This window comes from Lissotriton vulgaris, chromosome 10 (assembly GCF_964263255.1).
Source record: "Lissotriton vulgaris chromosome 10, aLisVul1.2, whole genome shotgun sequence".
Classification (NCBI taxonomy): Eukaryota; Metazoa; Chordata; class Amphibia; order Caudata; family Salamandridae; genus Lissotriton; species Lissotriton vulgaris.
The window spans coordinates 701,328,362-701,346,270 of NC_141698.1; the positions used below are offsets into that span (position 1 = coordinate 701,328,362).

A 17,909-nucleotide genomic window follows, 5' to 3' on the forward strand; every position below is an offset into this window, starting at 1 on the left:
CTAACTTTACTTTCAGCCATGCTACACAGCCATGGTGCTGTACAACATGGCTAAAAGACCGATAAAGCCAATAGCTTTCTCGTAGGCGCGACCTACTGACTTTACCAATGCTTGTTTATCCTGGTTGTGACTTTGTCTTTCTTCCTCTGACCTCTCCTAGGGAGAAGTGAAGGTGACCTGTGCTGGCATTGGCTCTGCAGCCCTCATTTTCTGGTCCTCTGTGTCCCCCATCAACCCGCATTGACTGACTGAAAAGCCTTGAGTGTCCCGGGCTGAAGTTCCCTTGAGCAGCCCTGCAACCCGTGAGTGCTTCATTTGCTGGTTACTGTGTGGCGCTAGAATGCAATAAGCATTAGCTCCTTAACAAAATGTTGTGCCATTCCCAAATCAAAATCTGCAACACTTCACTATTTTCTCTTGAGAGCTCTTTCCAATTGATACTTGAGAGACAAATGAGTGGCTGATGAAAATGTCCTTTCTGAATTCCTCTGGATGTGTATGTTTCAAAGATAGATAGAGGTTTATTCCATCAGATGGGAGGCTGCACCCATATGTTAGGATTTCACAAAGCAAGCTGTCAGTCATCTGTTCTTGGCTGGCACTGTATATTGACATGGGTGAATTACTATTCATAAAACCAACCCTAATCTATTTGAAAAAAATAATTTCTGTATGTGTGCTCAAATGACTGAATTTTAAGCAATTTCAATATGCTCTACAAACATATGCATTGTACATTTAATTGGAAATATTAGCCTATGAAATAATAGAAACCTGAATTCTACAAAAACTGTTGAAATCTAGAAACCAAGTAAAGGGCAAGCATGTCCTTGCTCAATCATTAAAGGGTTATGTTTCCCCACAGCTAAGAGAAACTTTATTTAATTTAATGTTCACTAGTATTTATAACATTGCCATATTTTAGAGAGGCGCTGTACGTACCTTGGTGAGGATTTGAATATTTCAATCTGTTATAACTGAACATGTAAATGAATCTATTGAACTCTAAAACAACTGACGAAAAATTTCGGAAGAATGTTCACTGCATAAGGGCTTCAATTTTATCAATTTCAGTCTACTAGGAGTATGCACGCTATTGTCCAACAGTACACAAATAAGGGCACACTCGATCACCAAATTTGTAAAGCACATGCAGTATGCTACAGTCAGAGTCAGCTAAGCACAGGGCCTGCCTTTGTGTCAGTCCCTGCTTTCGGCACCTCTCTTCTCTGAGATAGCTTGGTACAGCCAGTCGCGACCCATACAGGTAAGAGTTGGTGAGGCGGGTGAGGGTTTTGTTCGACAGACGGCGAAGAGGGAAATGTCATTATTTATTTAATTTCCCCTCATGGTCGTCTGTCGGATCCCTCCCCAACCCAGGTCCACCATGCTTACCTGCACAGTGGGCCAATCACAGCTCTTGGCAAAGGGCCTGCGCTCAATGCCTTTTGTTTCCCAGCCCACCTGCAACTTTGTTCAGCCGTTCAAAATGTAGATGCTTTACTAATGAATGCACACGGAGAAAAACTCAAGAGATGTGAAAAATGCAATAATTTGTAGACTCAGTGAAGTCAAAATGTGGCCATTTGTGAGGAGTTTAACATCAAGTGTAACGTCAAAAGCATCGCAGTGAGTGGGTCAATATTGCCTAGCTCAATGTACCTGTTGAATTTCAGGAGGTTTTAGATTATAACCATAACATCATACTGTCTGTGTAGACTCAAGTGATTAAGCATAGCCATTTCTTTATGGGGAATTTCCCCAACACAGTATGCACCCTTATCCACCGCGGGGTTGCGGTGTGCGTTTTACTCCCGCATGAACCCAGCATTTGTTTCTGTAAGGCAAGTTAACAAACAGCCATTTGAGAATCCTGAACCATTGCATTATGAAATGGCTGCAGGAGCAAAAAAAATGTAGCTTTTTAAAATATTTTGAGAATTCACTTACAAACTAATTCACTAAGTGAACAGCCTAGATATACAAAATAGAAATCCTTTGAAGCTCACCTGACACCTTTTTGTCATTCAGGTATTTTAACCCCTTCGATGCTGATGACGAGCTCAGCTCGTCATCAGCCACGGGGGGCGTGTTCGGATGACGAGCTGAGCTCGTCATCTTACGCGGCTTTTAGAAAAAAGCTGCGTTGGGGAAAAATAACCGCCGCAGCGATGCGGTTAAAACCTACAATGCAGTGCACCGTGTGGGATGACTTCCAGACTCTAGTCATCTCTCACATAGGGATATGTCCTATTCGAAATAGTACACACTGTTGACAAAATCTATTCAAACTGGTCAGGGTATATATGGTCATGGCATGCATTCTGCCATTCGAAGGGCCTTGCGGTGCCACCCGAGACTGCGACTTCCTGCTCTCGTTTCAACGATGCCATGATAGAATGAAGTGTGGTGGTATTTGTGAGTTGAGTTAAGTAACCTGCAATGTGAGGAAATTTGTTGTTTTGTTCTTGGTAATTAGATGTTATAATTTTACAAATTACACTTAGCAAATAAGAGCAATGGAGTTTAAGGAAACTTAGAACATTGGAATGTTGGGAGCTCCATTGCAGACAATGGAGTGCTCCCTGCTTCTACGGGCCGGTAAAGGCCCGCAGAGCAACATTCCAATGTTCTACAAAGGCTTCTCGAAGCTAAAGGGGATTTATATCCCCTCGAGCTTCGAGAACCCTTTGTTTAATTTGTTAGAACATTCTGCCCTCTAGTGGCAGAATGTTCTAATAGCCTTATAGCCCTTCGTAGCAGGGATATACCTTCGGCTCGGGCCTTTAACGATTCAGCGGGCCTTTAATAGCCGGTATAGCCCGCTACGGCGGGCTATAAGGCTATAGTAGAACTGTGGTATTGTATGTCAGCTTCAGAGCAGTACAATTTAGGGAGAGATAAGCACATTTCTGTCTGACAACAAATTAGACTAGTAATTGACTTAATGTACTGAATTAATTGAAACATGCCACTTGCTTCATCATCCCAATAACCTAAGTTACCTCAGTAACTTCCCCAAAACTAAGTTTGACTCCCACTGCAGGGATGACAAACTAAAGCAATGCATAAAAACGGGCAACCAACTGAAATGTAATCACTAATTGGCAAGGCGCATTTCTAAGGCCATAAGTGGAACAAGCATTGGCATAGCCAATAGGTCTCGCCTTTGGGACTTTATAAGTGTTTAACCATGCAGCACATTATCGTCATTTTTTTGCCACCATGAATTGAAGAGCTATACAATTACAACACACACGGGGGTCATGCAGTCTGATTCAGATATACATGCTTGCCCCTGGAAACTTTTATGGACACATTCCAAGGCTTTTTAACGCAAAGACAAGTGTCCCGATGAAAGTCAACAGAACTGAATCAGGAATTAAGGATATCAGTTTGGAGGGCGACAACCAGTGCAATATTAACTATGCTCTGGTTGCCTTCTATACAGTTGTCAGTCTATAAGTGGGTTGCCTCATTCTAGGAGAGTTTCAGAGTACCCAAAGTGGAAATTAGTTTGTACTGTATTGTTATTTTGGTAATGGGTATGGCATTTAAGAGAATCACTTATCATTAGATACTAACAGAAAACTGGGAAGATCAGGTTAATGTAGCCGGCCCAGGGGCTCCTAGGTCTTCCTTTTGCCTCGAAGTGCGACTAGGTGGTGCCTGCCCAATGAAAGGCAACTCCTACGGCTGGAGAGATTGCTTTTTCAGAACCTCTATGCCAGACAACTAACACCTCATAACCTGGGTATCGTAAGTGTGAGGCAGCCTGGTGAGCAGCAAAGCGTCTGCTTTGTAAATACAAAAGCAGAAAATAAACCAAGCCGAGGAAAGTGAAGACCTGTTGGAACCCCGCCATGATCTACCTCCCCACCTCAACTCCGCTCTATACAGCAAAGCATCCTGTGCGGTGAATAAACAGGGTATTGTAAAGCTGAGTGGATGGGGGCAGGGTAAAGATTAGAGCGCCCTGAAACACATATGTGTTGCTGCCCCATATACTGTAGATATCGCACAGAACCTAAACCCTGGTTACGCTAAACGACCTGCAATGAACAGCTTAGAATAAGAGAAATTATTTAAGCAGAAAAAAAGCAAAACGTTTGTGTTTGTTTACCTGTCAAGTACACTACCCCAAAGTGCCTTAAGGCTTTATGATGGCAAGCATCCCTGAGACAAGCACTCAGTGCAGACCTGCTAAGTGGGGCGCCAGACAACCAAATCAGAGCTACATAGTTCATCTCCAGCAAATTAATGTCCATGTTTACCTCACATGGATGCATACTTAATACATATATAATTGTCATCCTTTTGACATCCCCCTTGGCAGAATACACTCGCTCTTCACATAATTCTGACAGACATAATTCTGACAGACATTTGAGCGCTGCTCCTTGCTTTGAACTAGTTCTTTCCTGCTTTTCATACTATTTGTTTACACTTTCCTTAGTGCTGGAGATGCCTCTGTGGGATCAGTCCAAGCTAAGGGCTGCTCTCCGTGACCCGGATTCACATACATTTAATTGAACCCATACTGCAGCTCGCACGCACATCTGACCTAAAGAGCTCTTAATACAAGTTTAAACAACTCGATGCATGCCTGGCTGCCTTATATGCAGAGATCGCGTGTGCACTGTGCTTGTTATTAGGTTGATGAGACGGCGCGTGCCTCGCTGCAGAGGAACTGAGATGGTTCGCCACACATGCACAGCCTGCAGAGTTGCAACCACACCGTCCTAAAAACCTGCCTGCAATTAACCGAAATTAAAAATAGAAAAGGAAAACCTTGCCATCATTCTTAACCAGGTATTGTAAAGCGTGCACTAACCTAAAATGTATGGAAATATTAACCAGGGCTGCACGCGGGATGAGCCGAGGGCACCAGGCTCCTTTATTTTTATGTTGTTTGGCCCTGTGGAGCCAATAAATAAATAACTCATCCACTTTTGCCCTGCCTGCAGCCTGCAATTAGCACACAGGGCATACTTGCTCTGCCCTCTCCCTGAGGGATCACAAGGCCTCAGAGAGAACACGAAAGTCGTAACTCGCTGACAACTGCAACATAAGTTGGTGGGTCACTCATCCCACTCTGCCAAAAGTGTAACCAATCAGACAGCTGCTACTGCATGATAGGGTGAGCCAAGTGTGCCATGCTTCTCTACCACCATGTTGTTTGACCCTTTGGACCCGCTAATTAAAGAAATACCTCATGCATGTTCCTTTCCACCTGCAATTAGCATACACAGCCTCCTCCGCTTGGATTCCATCCCTGAGGATCATATGAGACCTCAGACAGAGGGTGCCATGCTGATAAAATAAAAGGCATGGAGTACTAGGAACAAAACATATTTACAGGGGCAACGGAGCAGGAGGTGCGGGAAGGATGGCAGCAACAACAGGGGAAGGAGGGGGCAGGAGGGAAGATGCAATAAAATACGGGCGCCAAAGCTGAACACAAACCCATAGTGTAACACAGTAGGAAAGAAATAAACACATACAGCCTGATTCATGAAGCGAAATAGCGCCCGCAATGGCTGCGAAAACGCAATTGCGGGTGCAAAACACGGAATCGGCATTCAAGTACGAAATAGCGAAATCGCTAAAAAATAATAGCGATTGGAATAGCGATTACGCTGTAATAGTCGCAGACTCCGGGAAGTCGAGCATTAGCGATACGGAAATAGCGACCAACCACGGAATCTGCGAAATGATTAGCGAAACGCAATATTGTCTCAATCGGCATTCATGAAAGAAATACATTAGCGAAAAAGCGCTAAATCGCACGTTTGCGCGGCGCAATTTAAGGACAACTCAAAGCAGGTGGTAACCATAAAAGCCATGATGAAGCTAAATTTGAAAAACTGTTAGCCAATCACCAACAGGTCCAGGCCTGACCAATCACACATAAGGACATTCAGCAGCAGCATTAGGCGTTCCACAATGCCTGGGATGTACATGGTGGTGAGGCGGCGAAGGCTACAGCGAGCAGCACGGAGGAGACGCATGAGGCAGGCAAGGATTTACCGGCAGCGGGTCACCTTGCTGGGCCAAACCAGAGAACAGATTTATGCAAAATACAGGCTGAATGGGGAAATGATCACCTGGCTGATACAAGAACTCGACCCCATCATGCAGCACCCAACAAGGCGAAACAATTCTGTGCCCACACATGTGCAGGTATTGTGCAGCCTGCACCTCCTGGCCTCCGGCAGTTTCCAGGGCATAGTAGCCGCTGCTGGGGGGATATCCCAGCCCACCATGTCACGCTGCCTCCAAACTTTTGTTGACGCCATGCTCAGCCAGCTCCACCGGCACATCACATTTCCCACGAGCCAACAGGAATTGGACCTCACTAAACTACAATTTTATAATGTTGCCCATTTTCCCCATGTCCTCGGCTGCATAGACTGTACCCACGTCGCCATCTGCCCACCAGCTGGCACGGAGTATATGTACCGCAACAGGAAGTCCTACCACTCCCTCAACATACAGATGGTCTGCAATGCCAAGACCATCATCACTGACATTGTGGCCCAGTACCCAGGGAGTACCCATGACTCCTTTATCTTCAGGCACAGCGGACTCCACACACGACTGATCAGGGGAGAGTATGGGGAAGGACACCTACTTGGTAAGTACACTTTGTCGACAATGTCACATTGCTATGAAGTAACTGCGCTGCACAGGCAATCAACATCTGCTCCTCTCATTCAGGTGACAGTGGCAACGCCCTACGGGAATACCTCCTGACCCCTTACCTCAACCCTGCCACACCTCAGCAACGGCGCTACAATGTTGCGCACATCCGGACAAGGAACTGTATTGAAAGGACATTTGGCCTGCTCAAGAGCAGGTTCCGTATACTGCACAAGACAGGTGGGGCCATGTATTACAGTCCTGCAGCGTGCTGCCGCATTGTGGCTGTCTGTGCAATGCTTCATAACATTGCAACCAAGCGCCGGATACCAGTTGACATCTCAGGCAGTGAATCTGAGGGGGACGACCGGCCACCAGCACATGCGCACCATGCACGTGGGGAGAACCCAGCTGAAGGCCACAGACGTCGCAACCACATCACAGCTAACAATTTCTAGCCCACCCCCTTCCCCCACCCCACATATCACAATTGCATGCAAAATGTAATGATTACACAAGGCGAATGTGTGCAGCAAAATAAATGTATTTGTTTGAATCACAAGATAAAAGGGTCATGGTAACAACTATTTTCAAAATCCAGTATTCCTGCATACTGCATGTAAAGGTTCATGGCAGGCTTAGCTTCAGCCTGCGCCTGTGTCCCTGACACAATGTCACTGGCGCCTCCGGCGCACAATTCCCAGGCGCCTGTGAGGCTCTTCCTCATCCTGGGCAGCTGTACCAGGCGTAGCCCTGGTGCTGCGCCTAGGTGGGGGGGCCTGCGTGGCAGAGTTGCTGCTCACGCTGGAGGCAGCCTCACTCGCATCATCTCCCCCTACGATGGCCGGTAGCACAGGTGTATGCAGTGGGATCACGGCGGTGGTCAAGTGCTCCAGCACCCGGGTAATGTCCTCGCAGCACTGGACCAGTTGGTGCTGCTGGGTCAGAGAGCGCCGCGACAGCTGGGTGGTGGCATTTGCTGCCACATAATTTGAGCGACTATAGCTCGACAGCCGGCTCAACAGCTGGTGGTGGCGCCTGCTTGCAACACTGCGCTGCTTCACCAGCGCTGCAGTATTGTCCTCCATTGCCGCCGTCATGCTCTCCATGGCCGCCGTCATGCGGTCCACCCGCTCGCCGACTCCCGCCACATTGCGGCCGATCTTATGCAGCTGGAGCTGGATGGCTCCTTGCTGCTGCGACTGGCGCTGGTGTAAACGGAGCATTCGCCGCTCCACGCTCATGCAGGCATGGAGATGCCCATTGCCCCTCCTGCTGTTCGGCCGCTGTGTAGCGGATGTGGCTGGCCCAGATCGTGTTGGACGAGCTGCAGGTGGTGTAGCAGCTGGTGTTGCAGGTGCGGCAGGCACTGGAGGCACATTGGTGGGGTGCCTGGCTCTGGCAGCCGGTGGGCCTGCAGATGTTGCAGCAGGTAAGGTGGGGGGCCTGGCCTTGGCAGCCGGTGGGCCTGCAGATGTTGCAGCAGGTAAGGTGGGGGGCCTGGCCTTGGCAGCCGGTGGGCCTGCAGATGTTGCAGCAGGTAAGGTGGGGGGCCTGGCCTTGGCAGCCGGTGGGCCTGCAGATGTTGCAGCAGGTAAGGTGGGGGGCCTGGCTGCTGGTGTTGGCGCAGCGGCAGGGGCTGGTGGCTGGGTAGCGGGTAGGGATTCCTCCTCCTGGGCCTCCTCATCGATCAGCAGCCTCTCGCTGTCACTGCTATCATCCGCACCTGTGAGGGTAAGTGGATACTCATTAGGTGCATGTGACTGTCAGACGTGCAGATGTTACATGCATGCTGGGTGACATTCCCTGGATGGCTGTGGATTTGCGCACTTAGGAACCTTTCTGGCCGCATTGTGGTACTACTACATTGTGGACATACTACGTCTCCCACAATGCCTCAGGGCATTTCCTGATGCACAACATAGGCATGATTAAGGGCCAATGAGTGAGCCTATTTGGTCAGGGACGGTCATAGGGGACAGGGTCGCAGTCGCATGCCACTTACCTTGGGTGTCTTGGGTGGGGCGGGAGGAGTCCAGAGTGGTCACGCCAACACACGCCTCCCTCTCCAAGGTGTCCTCTACCTGGTCCTCCAGGGGGGTGTTGGGTGGGACAGTCGGTCCACCACCTCCAGTGCCTGATGCCTCACCAAGGCGCTCCGCCACCCTCTCCTTGGCACGCCCTCGGAGGTCGTACCAGCGCTTTTTCAGCTCCTCCAACGACCTGTCCGCAACGCCCACAGAGTTGACGCCCGAGGCAATCCCCACCCAGATCCTCCGCTTCTCCTGTTCTGGGACCCTCCTGGAGTTGGCACCAAAGAGCTGGTCGTGTTTGGCCACCACCCCTTCTATAAGGTTCTCCAGCTCCTGCTCGGAGAACTTTAGTTTGCGCTTGCGGCCAGCGCTGTTGCTGGGGCCAGGCAGAGGTTCGTCGGACATGGCGGTCGCTATTTCGGCCGGGTCGGGAGTCGCTAACGGAGGTTTAGCGGCAGCTTTCCGTCGTGTACACTCGAATGATAGCGTCACTGTGGTGTTTGGGGGTGGGATTTGGCTGCTTCCTGGTTGTGATGTCATCACGGTGCTCGGAATGCGTCTTCCCGTTTTCCAGATCCCGCGAGAATGCGACTCGCAATCCCGATCGCACGGGATTGCGAGTCGCAATCCCGTGCGATCGGGATTGCGAGTCGCAATCCCGATCGCTGGTGGCCGGAAATAGCGATTATTCTGCGTTTTTTGTAGGTCGCTAACGGCTTTAGCGCCCGCGTGCGAGTCGCTATTTTTTCCCCGAAAAGTACATGAATGCCGTTTTGCGTTTCCTCAATAGCGAGTCGCTATTATTCGCTATTAGGGACACGCAAAACGGCATGTACATGAATCAGGCTGATAGTCCCCCAGAAGAACAGATAAAGAACAAAAGCGTAAAGATACAGTACTTGGTCCCTGCTCCATGGGAGGAATCAAAAGACACAAAGGAGGGACAAGGAGGAAGGATTGACCACCAGCAAGCAAGGATTTTTAAAGGACACTGAAACAAACAAATGAAAAACAGTGGGTCCACAAAGAAGTTTACAAAAGTATATACGACAGGTCTCGAAAGCGCGACCTAAAAACAAATATCCACCTCAAAATATGTAAAATCTATATAACTAGCTTTGCATTCCTTTCTGCTGTCAATTGTGCTCCCAATACCACCATGCTAAGGATTTTCATTATAAGACTAAGAGTCCCGCAATAACACCCACTTCCATTAAAAAAAATTACTCACATTCCTCTAGAATCCTGCTCTAACAGATGTTACTTCAATATCTATAAAGCATCATTTGTTTGTATGGTATGAATATGACAGTAATAGTCCCACAGCACACTGCAATGATTTGGTGCTGTCAATTGGCTTAAAGAAATCTTCCCTCAGATTACGGCACGTATAAGGTATATATTTTCTAAACCATGTCTACCACTTAACTCTTGGAAAATTCCCCAAGAGCCAAACCTTAAAACTAGCACAGTTATGAGAAACAATACCTGAATGACATAAATGTCATGACAGACTGTCTTAGAAGAGCTTGTCCCAAATCACATGAACTAAATCTCACGGTTCTCAATAGGCTATCCAGCATGGTGTGTGAGTTCAAGACCGCTCATGTGCATCCAGCAAGGTCAGATGTGAAATAGAAGATGGCAGCTTTAGTGGGAAATATGAAATAATCATTCACAGTGTAAAATCAGTTCCTTTCTCCCATCTAACCCTACCCCAGGTAAGGGCAGTGGCAAACCTGCACACTGCTGAGATATCTGAAAGCAGTTCCCCCAGAAACAGGAGCCTGACCTTATTTCAAATTGAAAATCCAACAGACCATTTTGAGGCATATATCATAGGCACATGATCGGGTGAAAGAACATAGACAAAATAAATATAATTAAATATGCAGCCAACTTAAAGGCAAGGAATAAATAGAATCATTGTGGAGTGGAGTATGGGATTTTCTGGTTAGGGGCAAACAGGAGGCCTAAGACTGCTGAACTCAAGTCTTAGATGAAGGATAAAAACTGTGCCTTGACGGCATAAAACAGACATCCTGCTAATCAGGGGATTCACTGAACAGTCTACTAATCTGGTTGCCCCACAGAATTGGGAGCAAGCCAATACCCAAGACAAAAACTTTGAGGCTTGGTTTGATAATCGAAGTTCTCTTTACTCATGACATAACATCTGTCATGTATAATATCAATTTTCAACTGATGATCTCAGGAAGGGTCGTTCCGCTGACCAGAACAAGACACTAAATTGGGCTAGTAAGGGTTTTGTTTTGCATCTGCTGAATTACTGTCTTTATTGTGACTCCTCTGAAAGAAATTAGTAGCTCCAAAAGTTCTAAAATCAAGAAGAAATAATGTTTGTGTATCTAAAGAACTCGTCCCCATCACTCCAGCCTTCCAAGAACCCCAGTGGCACCCAATGGAGCAAGGGTGTAGTTCAAGTTGTCTCCCATCCACCATGCTTCCAAGCCAAAATGCTAAGAATATCTGCTGAAGTTGGAAGCCAAAATAGTTTCTGATCACTGAATGTACATTAAATCAAAATTGTGAGATACAACTATGAGAGGACAGGGGCATAACTCTGAACGGTCTTTGAGAAAGTCATACTATTTCCAAAACGAAGTACACCCGAAAACATTTTAACTTGGGTACACTTACCATTATCTACTTCCACAAAAAATAGAAAGGGCCCTCCAAGAACCACGCTACACAAGACACAGAAAAAATCAGCAGGAATATGAATACCTTTCTCTTCCCTGACTATGACCGATACAGCTTCCTTTGACCAAGGGGGTAACACTGCGGACCTTACACTCAAATAGTTTTAAATGCTGGCAAGTGTCAGCAAGGAGAGCGGTACGCTATGAAATTCGTTAACAATTATTTCAAAATATAACATGATATAATAAATATGCAATTTATAATAAACAATAACGTGCTTTTCGCATGGGTCTTCATATAAATGTATGAATATGTTTATAGCCAGGAAATTAAAGTTACTATTATTCCTCGTTCTGATCGTACACTCAAAAGATGAAAGTTGAGTTAGCGCTCCATGGATTCGAACTCATGGCCGGCAGATTCAAGCTCTCGACTTGTGTGACCTGCACACTTGCTGACTGGACAAAAACTTAGGCGTCATTATCAAAAATTCGCGGACTGATTTTATTCAATCTAAATTTCAATCGAGAAATTGATTATGGATCTAGAAGACAACACAAGTTATGCGTTTTGTAAACCTTTTTGCATGTAAATCATTTGTAAATAATATATATTGGTGGAAAATACAGGCAGAAAATATTGCATTTATGTTAAAATTCAAATTATTCAGTTTACATGGAAATAAATATGAACTCTGTATTTATGAGTTCAAAAGGTCAGCGACTGATTTGAGACTGATTTGCGAGACAAATATGAAAATATCTATGTTGCAGGATATTGCACGTGTCCCCACATTCCCAGTGTCTCTAACTAAATATTTCACAAAGCTTTTGAAATGCAGATACGTCTAGAAATCAGAAAAATAAGACATGACAGCAAACATTTATGATTAGTCACCATTTTCACTGCAAAATTCATTATTAACATACCTGTTTTTGATGTGGTAATATATTGCAAGAGCTACACTGTAAAGCAAAAAACAGCATTTAATGGCATGTACCACATATAAAATATTTACACTTGAGCGCAATGCACTCTGCATTTACATAGCAATAACGTCAGTGACATAGCAGCTATGTCAGGTCATCTCAGTATAAACAGTAAACCTTACACGATGTAGGTGGAAACTTAACTTACTCAACAAATACAGTTGCCATAAGATATATAGATAACCACAGTAGACCCAAAACAAAACTAATACACCCCAATCAAATCCAACTCCCCGATAATTAACGAAAAAGTCAAAGGTGATAAACCCTTTGTAAGGCAACAAAAGGGATTATCACAGCCAAGCAAAATACAACTTTTGCTAACAACCTGCAAAGTAACATATGTCATCTTCATAATGAGAAGAAATTGATAAAAATGCAATGGATGTCGTAAGTAAGACATAACATATGGCAGTGGTCCTACTGAGGGGAAACTTCAAGCTGTCAGCTGCTCACTGGAGCATCACAGATGCTCACCAGTTACAACAGGGATGTTCTAGGCGCTCTGCAGGGGGCGCTTCAGAGCAGCAAGAAGCAGAGCTCACTCTTAGTAAGGCGATCCCAAAGGGGAAGATGGATGGAGCGTTTGAGCAAATCAAACACTCACCCCCAGTCAACTGTTCTGGGTTTAATCCATCATCATTCTTTATCTAACTCCATCACCCAAGATCAGACATGGCCATATGCAAATCAGTCTGACCCTGTGCCTCATGGGAACAGTCCAGCTCGAACTGCCAAGCCATGTCTTCCCTGACCAGAAACAAGCATCCTGGGACGGGTTTCGGGTTCATAACTCTCATCAGTCAGGCTATCTTGAATCCAGTGGCAGAGTGAGCAAGAGACTCACGTCTGAGCATACCCTGCCAACTCAGAGGGAACAAAGCGATACCAAAGGGGATGATGGATGGAGCGTTTGAGCAAATCAAACACTCACCCCCAGTCAACTGATCTGGGTTTAATCCATCATCATTCTTTACCTCACTACACCACCCCAGATCAGACCTGGCCATATGCAAATTTGTCTGACCCTGTGCCTCATGGGAACAGTCCAGCCCGAACTGCCAAGCCAGGTCTTCCCTGGACCGGAAACAAGCATCATGGGACCGGTTTCCGGTTCATAACCCTCATCAGCCAGGCTATGGTGGCCATGTCTGAACTGGGGTGGCGGAGTGAGCTAAAGAATGATGATGGATTAAACCCAGATCAGTTGACTGGGGGTGAATGTTTGATTTGCTCCCACGCTACGTCCATCATCCCCTTTGGTATCGCTTCACTCATAGTAAGGCAGCACAGGATAGTTTTCTTGTGATTGGGGACAAGAGAAGAAGAGAAACTGAAACAAGTAGAACAGGAGAGAAGTGAAGCATGAGAGGAAAGAGAAAGGTTGAGATAGAAGGTGACTGGGGCACCAGGAGGTAACAAACATTACATCTCAAACTTGTTACCTAAACCCCCTTAAGCGGTTTCAGAATAATCAGGGAAAATAAAATAGAAAAAGACTGACTATTCTAATAATCCTACGCTTTATGAATGACCAACATTATGAATTTTGTACATGAAAATAAAAACAATACGCAATTAGAGAGGGCAAATATGCCTGAAAAAGTGACAATCAAGCGATACGCAAAAGGGGTCTGGTAGGAAAAATGGACCACACCCCGGGGAAATAAAGGCCAACCACGCCAAACAGGCTCCGTCAGTGGTCAGAGACTAATGCGCCATGGATACAGTGCAGGACTGACAGGATGGTGTACTTAGGGTGCAGTTGAGGGAGGTACGTTTGTGTCCACATGATTACAGGAGTTTGTTGGCAGTGAAAACCATAGTCTTCAGTCAAACCGAAAAACATGCAGAGTGCGTCTTGACCAAGGCTACACCGTCCATTGTCAGCATGGATTGATTTGCGTTGACCGATGAAAGCAGGAATTTCACACGAAAAGAGGCCAGAGAATATTTATTTATACATTTATTCAAAAAGCACAACTGACTCGGGTGCACGGGCTCTGGGAATTTTTAAATAGTTCAGTCTGTGCTTTGATGAGTCAGTAATTGCTGGCATAGAGCCTAACCAGCCCCGTGGCTTTCTAGGCTTGGTTCCTCAGAAAGCAATAAGCACAGCTAAAAATGGGATGAATTCTAGGAAAAGTAGGCCTTCACGGAGAGTTGTGCCGTGCGGGGAGGCCAATTACTTTGAACTGTCTTAAAAGGAACGAGCTGTACTGGTTACGGTTTCTGAAGTTAAAGACGGATACTGTAGAGAGAACGTCTCCACTCTGTACAGCAGCCCCAAGTCACCAGGGGCTTAGGCATCGGATCTGAATCGGAACCGGAAATCCAACCTAAGGTGCACTCGCGAGAAGGTGTAAGTGCAACGTGATGATTGTTTCCTTCAGATGCAACAAAGTGTCCACAGAGGTGAGGGAACAGATTGTCCTCAGGAAAGATGGTGCCAGACAGAAACCAACTTACTCCTGAATTAGCACACGTTCGTGGCAGCCATTTTGTTTCAGAAGGCATAAAAGCAGGAAGGGCTTTGGGAGTTTTACTTCTGGACTCCTTTGTGATGCTGTTGGCTTCTCCATTACTGATATTCTTCTTCCTATTTCCTTGTACTCTTTGTGGTTCAGAAGATATCTTTTTTTCTTCACAGGCTTGTTTTGGAATCTTCGTGGGGTGGGTTTTGAGACCTGGATTGTTGCAGATACTTTGTGGCTGTTTTTGGTCATGAGTTCAAAGAACCGATAGGATGCCTTTGATTCGATCCCTAAGGGGCACTGAGCTCACAATGAGCTGAAGGAAAAAAACACTTACCTTTAGTAACCATATTTTGATTACTACTTACTCTTCCCATGGATTCTTAACCCTCTTAATATTCCTTCCATTACTCAGAAATGTCATGAAAACGTCTACCCAGCAGTTAGTCTGTGTCGAGTGCGACGAGGCAGCGTCTCATGGCTCCATCTATAACCTGCTTCCAGGAGTGGTGTCACCGGAGTGTAGGCACCAACTAGCAAACTTATGTGAGTTACTGATAATTTTTCACTTCTCAAGGAGGAGTGTGTATGGGAATTAAGATAACTATGACAGCAACAAATACAGCACACAATACGCTTGCATACTAAGGAATCTTATTGACTGCAACATAGGGTCATTGGGAAGGCGGTATGTAATTGGGAAATCTGAGGGAAGATTATGCATACACCAGAAGCAACTTTTTTTCTGATGGACACATCTTCCCACAGATCTTTCACCTTATGATTGAGCCGTAAAGCATTATTACTCCATTGGGGAGTGGGATTGAGTAGGGAAAGATACCACGGAAATCATGAAACCCATCCAGGGAAAAATACCCATCACTGAATGCCTGAAACGTGACATAAGCATGTGCTTTGTCACCACCCTGGCTTTTCATCTCTGGTGAAGCCCAAGAGATCTGATCATTCATTCTGTTCTGATGAGTATGGTCCAGGCACTACATGGCTGGGCTCCAGCCAATGCATTCGCTTCTCCTCATTGAAGAAGGATGGAAATGTAATAAACTGAAGCATGTGGAAAATAGAACCCACTTTGAGTAAAAAATGATGGAAATGTTCAGAGAGAGTTTGAAGTTCTCGGACTCGGAAGAGTGGGCAGAGGTAATCACTACCACCAGAACAGTTTTTAGAGTAATAAGTGAACCAGGGAACTATGCACCCGCTCGAAAGAGGATGCCATCAAGAAAGTCAAAACAATGTTCAAATTCTATTGAGGAACAATAAACAGAGCTGGAGAGAACAAGTAAAGTAGACCTTGCACAATACATGTCACTAGCTGCAATCTAAATACGGAAGGTTAATCAGGCGGACACTTGAAAGCCGACAAGGAGGGGTCTCTAGAAAGCCCTTGACTGTAGCCACCACAAGACCTTGCTCTGTAAGGGACAACACAAATTGTCACACGCCAGAAAGGCGAGATCTAAAGAAGTAGTTGCATTCCAATTCACAGCATTGAAAGAACTTAGCCCAGCAACCAGAGTAGACCGATTTAGCCTTTAGGCTTGGTGGCCACCAAGTTGATGTCTGCCACCTCATCTGAAAAATATAAAGACTCAGCTAGCACTTCTCAACCTCCACATGTGCGGCCACAGAGTTTGAGGCTTAGGGTGGCGGATCTGACCATCCTCCTGTGACAGCACATCTGCTCTGGACCTGACAGGTCGGAGCGGGGGAATGCCGAGTGTCAACAGACCAACATATTTTTCATCTGTGCTCTGGTTGTTTACATAGGGCAGCTAGGCCTGCCACTGTGAACATAACTTCCAGGGCCTTTTCACTGTAGAGACATGATAATATTCATTTTCTACACGTCCCATTTTTAAATACCATGAACCCTACCTTGATGACTACAAGGCCTACATAGGGTTGACGTACTAATATTTAAAAAAGACTGTTTTTTCCCACGGGGAAGAGGGCTAGTTCGACAGGTTGCATGGCAGGCTTTACAGTCCCATTGTCAGGCTACACGGGGTAGGGCCGAAGCCATGCTTGCATTGCCATTGTACTGAATGGAATAATAGGTGCTACAGTACATCAGTAGCATTTTAATTTCCAAACCCTATGTACACTTTGTACACCATATGCTAGGGACTTATAGGCAAGTTAAATATACCAATCAGGAATAAGCCAATTTAACCATGGATAAAGGGAGAGGACAGGCCCTTTACTTCTGGTCAGCAGGAGAGGAGGACACAGAGGTCACAAGCTAGAAAAAAACACAACCCAGTATAAAATGAAAAATCTGGAGTAAACTGACAGAAATGGATGATTTTCTATACTGGGGAAACAGACTTGTTCATATCTTTGAAGCAAATTCACCTGGACTGATAATTGGAACCCCAATAATTTCCTGCTTGGAGCTTGAATGAGAAGGCGGTTCTGGCCTGTAAGATTGGAAAGTCTAGTCTCAGCAGTACCACTTTAATGATACTCAGCAATTTGGCTACGCTGGAAGATCCCATCTGTTGAGATCTCAGCCAAGTTTGCTACATCAAAATGGAGATCGGCGACTTTCTCCTCTGCTTCTGGCTTGAAATCTTAAGACCTGGGCCAAGATTGCCAGTGCATGGACAGAGCAGAGTTCATTATCCTGGAGGAAATATCAATCAAATCCTGGGGCAACATTAGTTGCTGTTCCGCTACTTCTATGATTAGTTTAGGCACAACATTATATTCCTCCTTGGAGCATATTTTGTACCCTTTAAACTACTGTTATAAATGCTGCATGTTTTGTTAATGATGACAATGGAAGCCGGAAGGAGAGATCATCAGATTGGTGCATCTTTTTCCTGAAAGTAACCAGACGTTTTGTCTTTTTGAGTCCTTATCCATGAGGAACAATACAGCTTTTTCCTGCAGGCAAGACAAGTAGTTACAGAAGGACCACACTCTGATACACAGAGACGAGCCATGCCTCGAATGGCTGTTCTTCAAGCAGGGGTTATGTGGGTCTGGTACTACAAATAGCGTAAAGCCATACTGCAGCATCATAAGCTAACAAATCTGAAAGACAAACAGAAGTGAGGAAGAAAAAAGCTATCAGGACT

At 45.7% G+C, this 17,909-nt stretch overlaps 1 protein-coding gene across 1 annotated transcript in view; it reads right to left on the reverse strand.

Annotated features, from left to right (window-relative positions):
* Positions 1 to 17,909, reverse strand: part of CCNY (cyclin Y) — a 547,033-nt gene that overhangs the window by 134,092 nt on the left and 395,032 nt on the right. Inside the window, exon 5 of the mRNA XM_086941524.1 lies at positions 12,269 to 12,304. Within this exon, the coding sequence (XP_086797650.1) occupies positions 12,269 to 12,304 (36 nt within the window). The remainder of the gene's footprint in view (positions 1 to 12,268; positions 12,305 to 17,909) is intronic.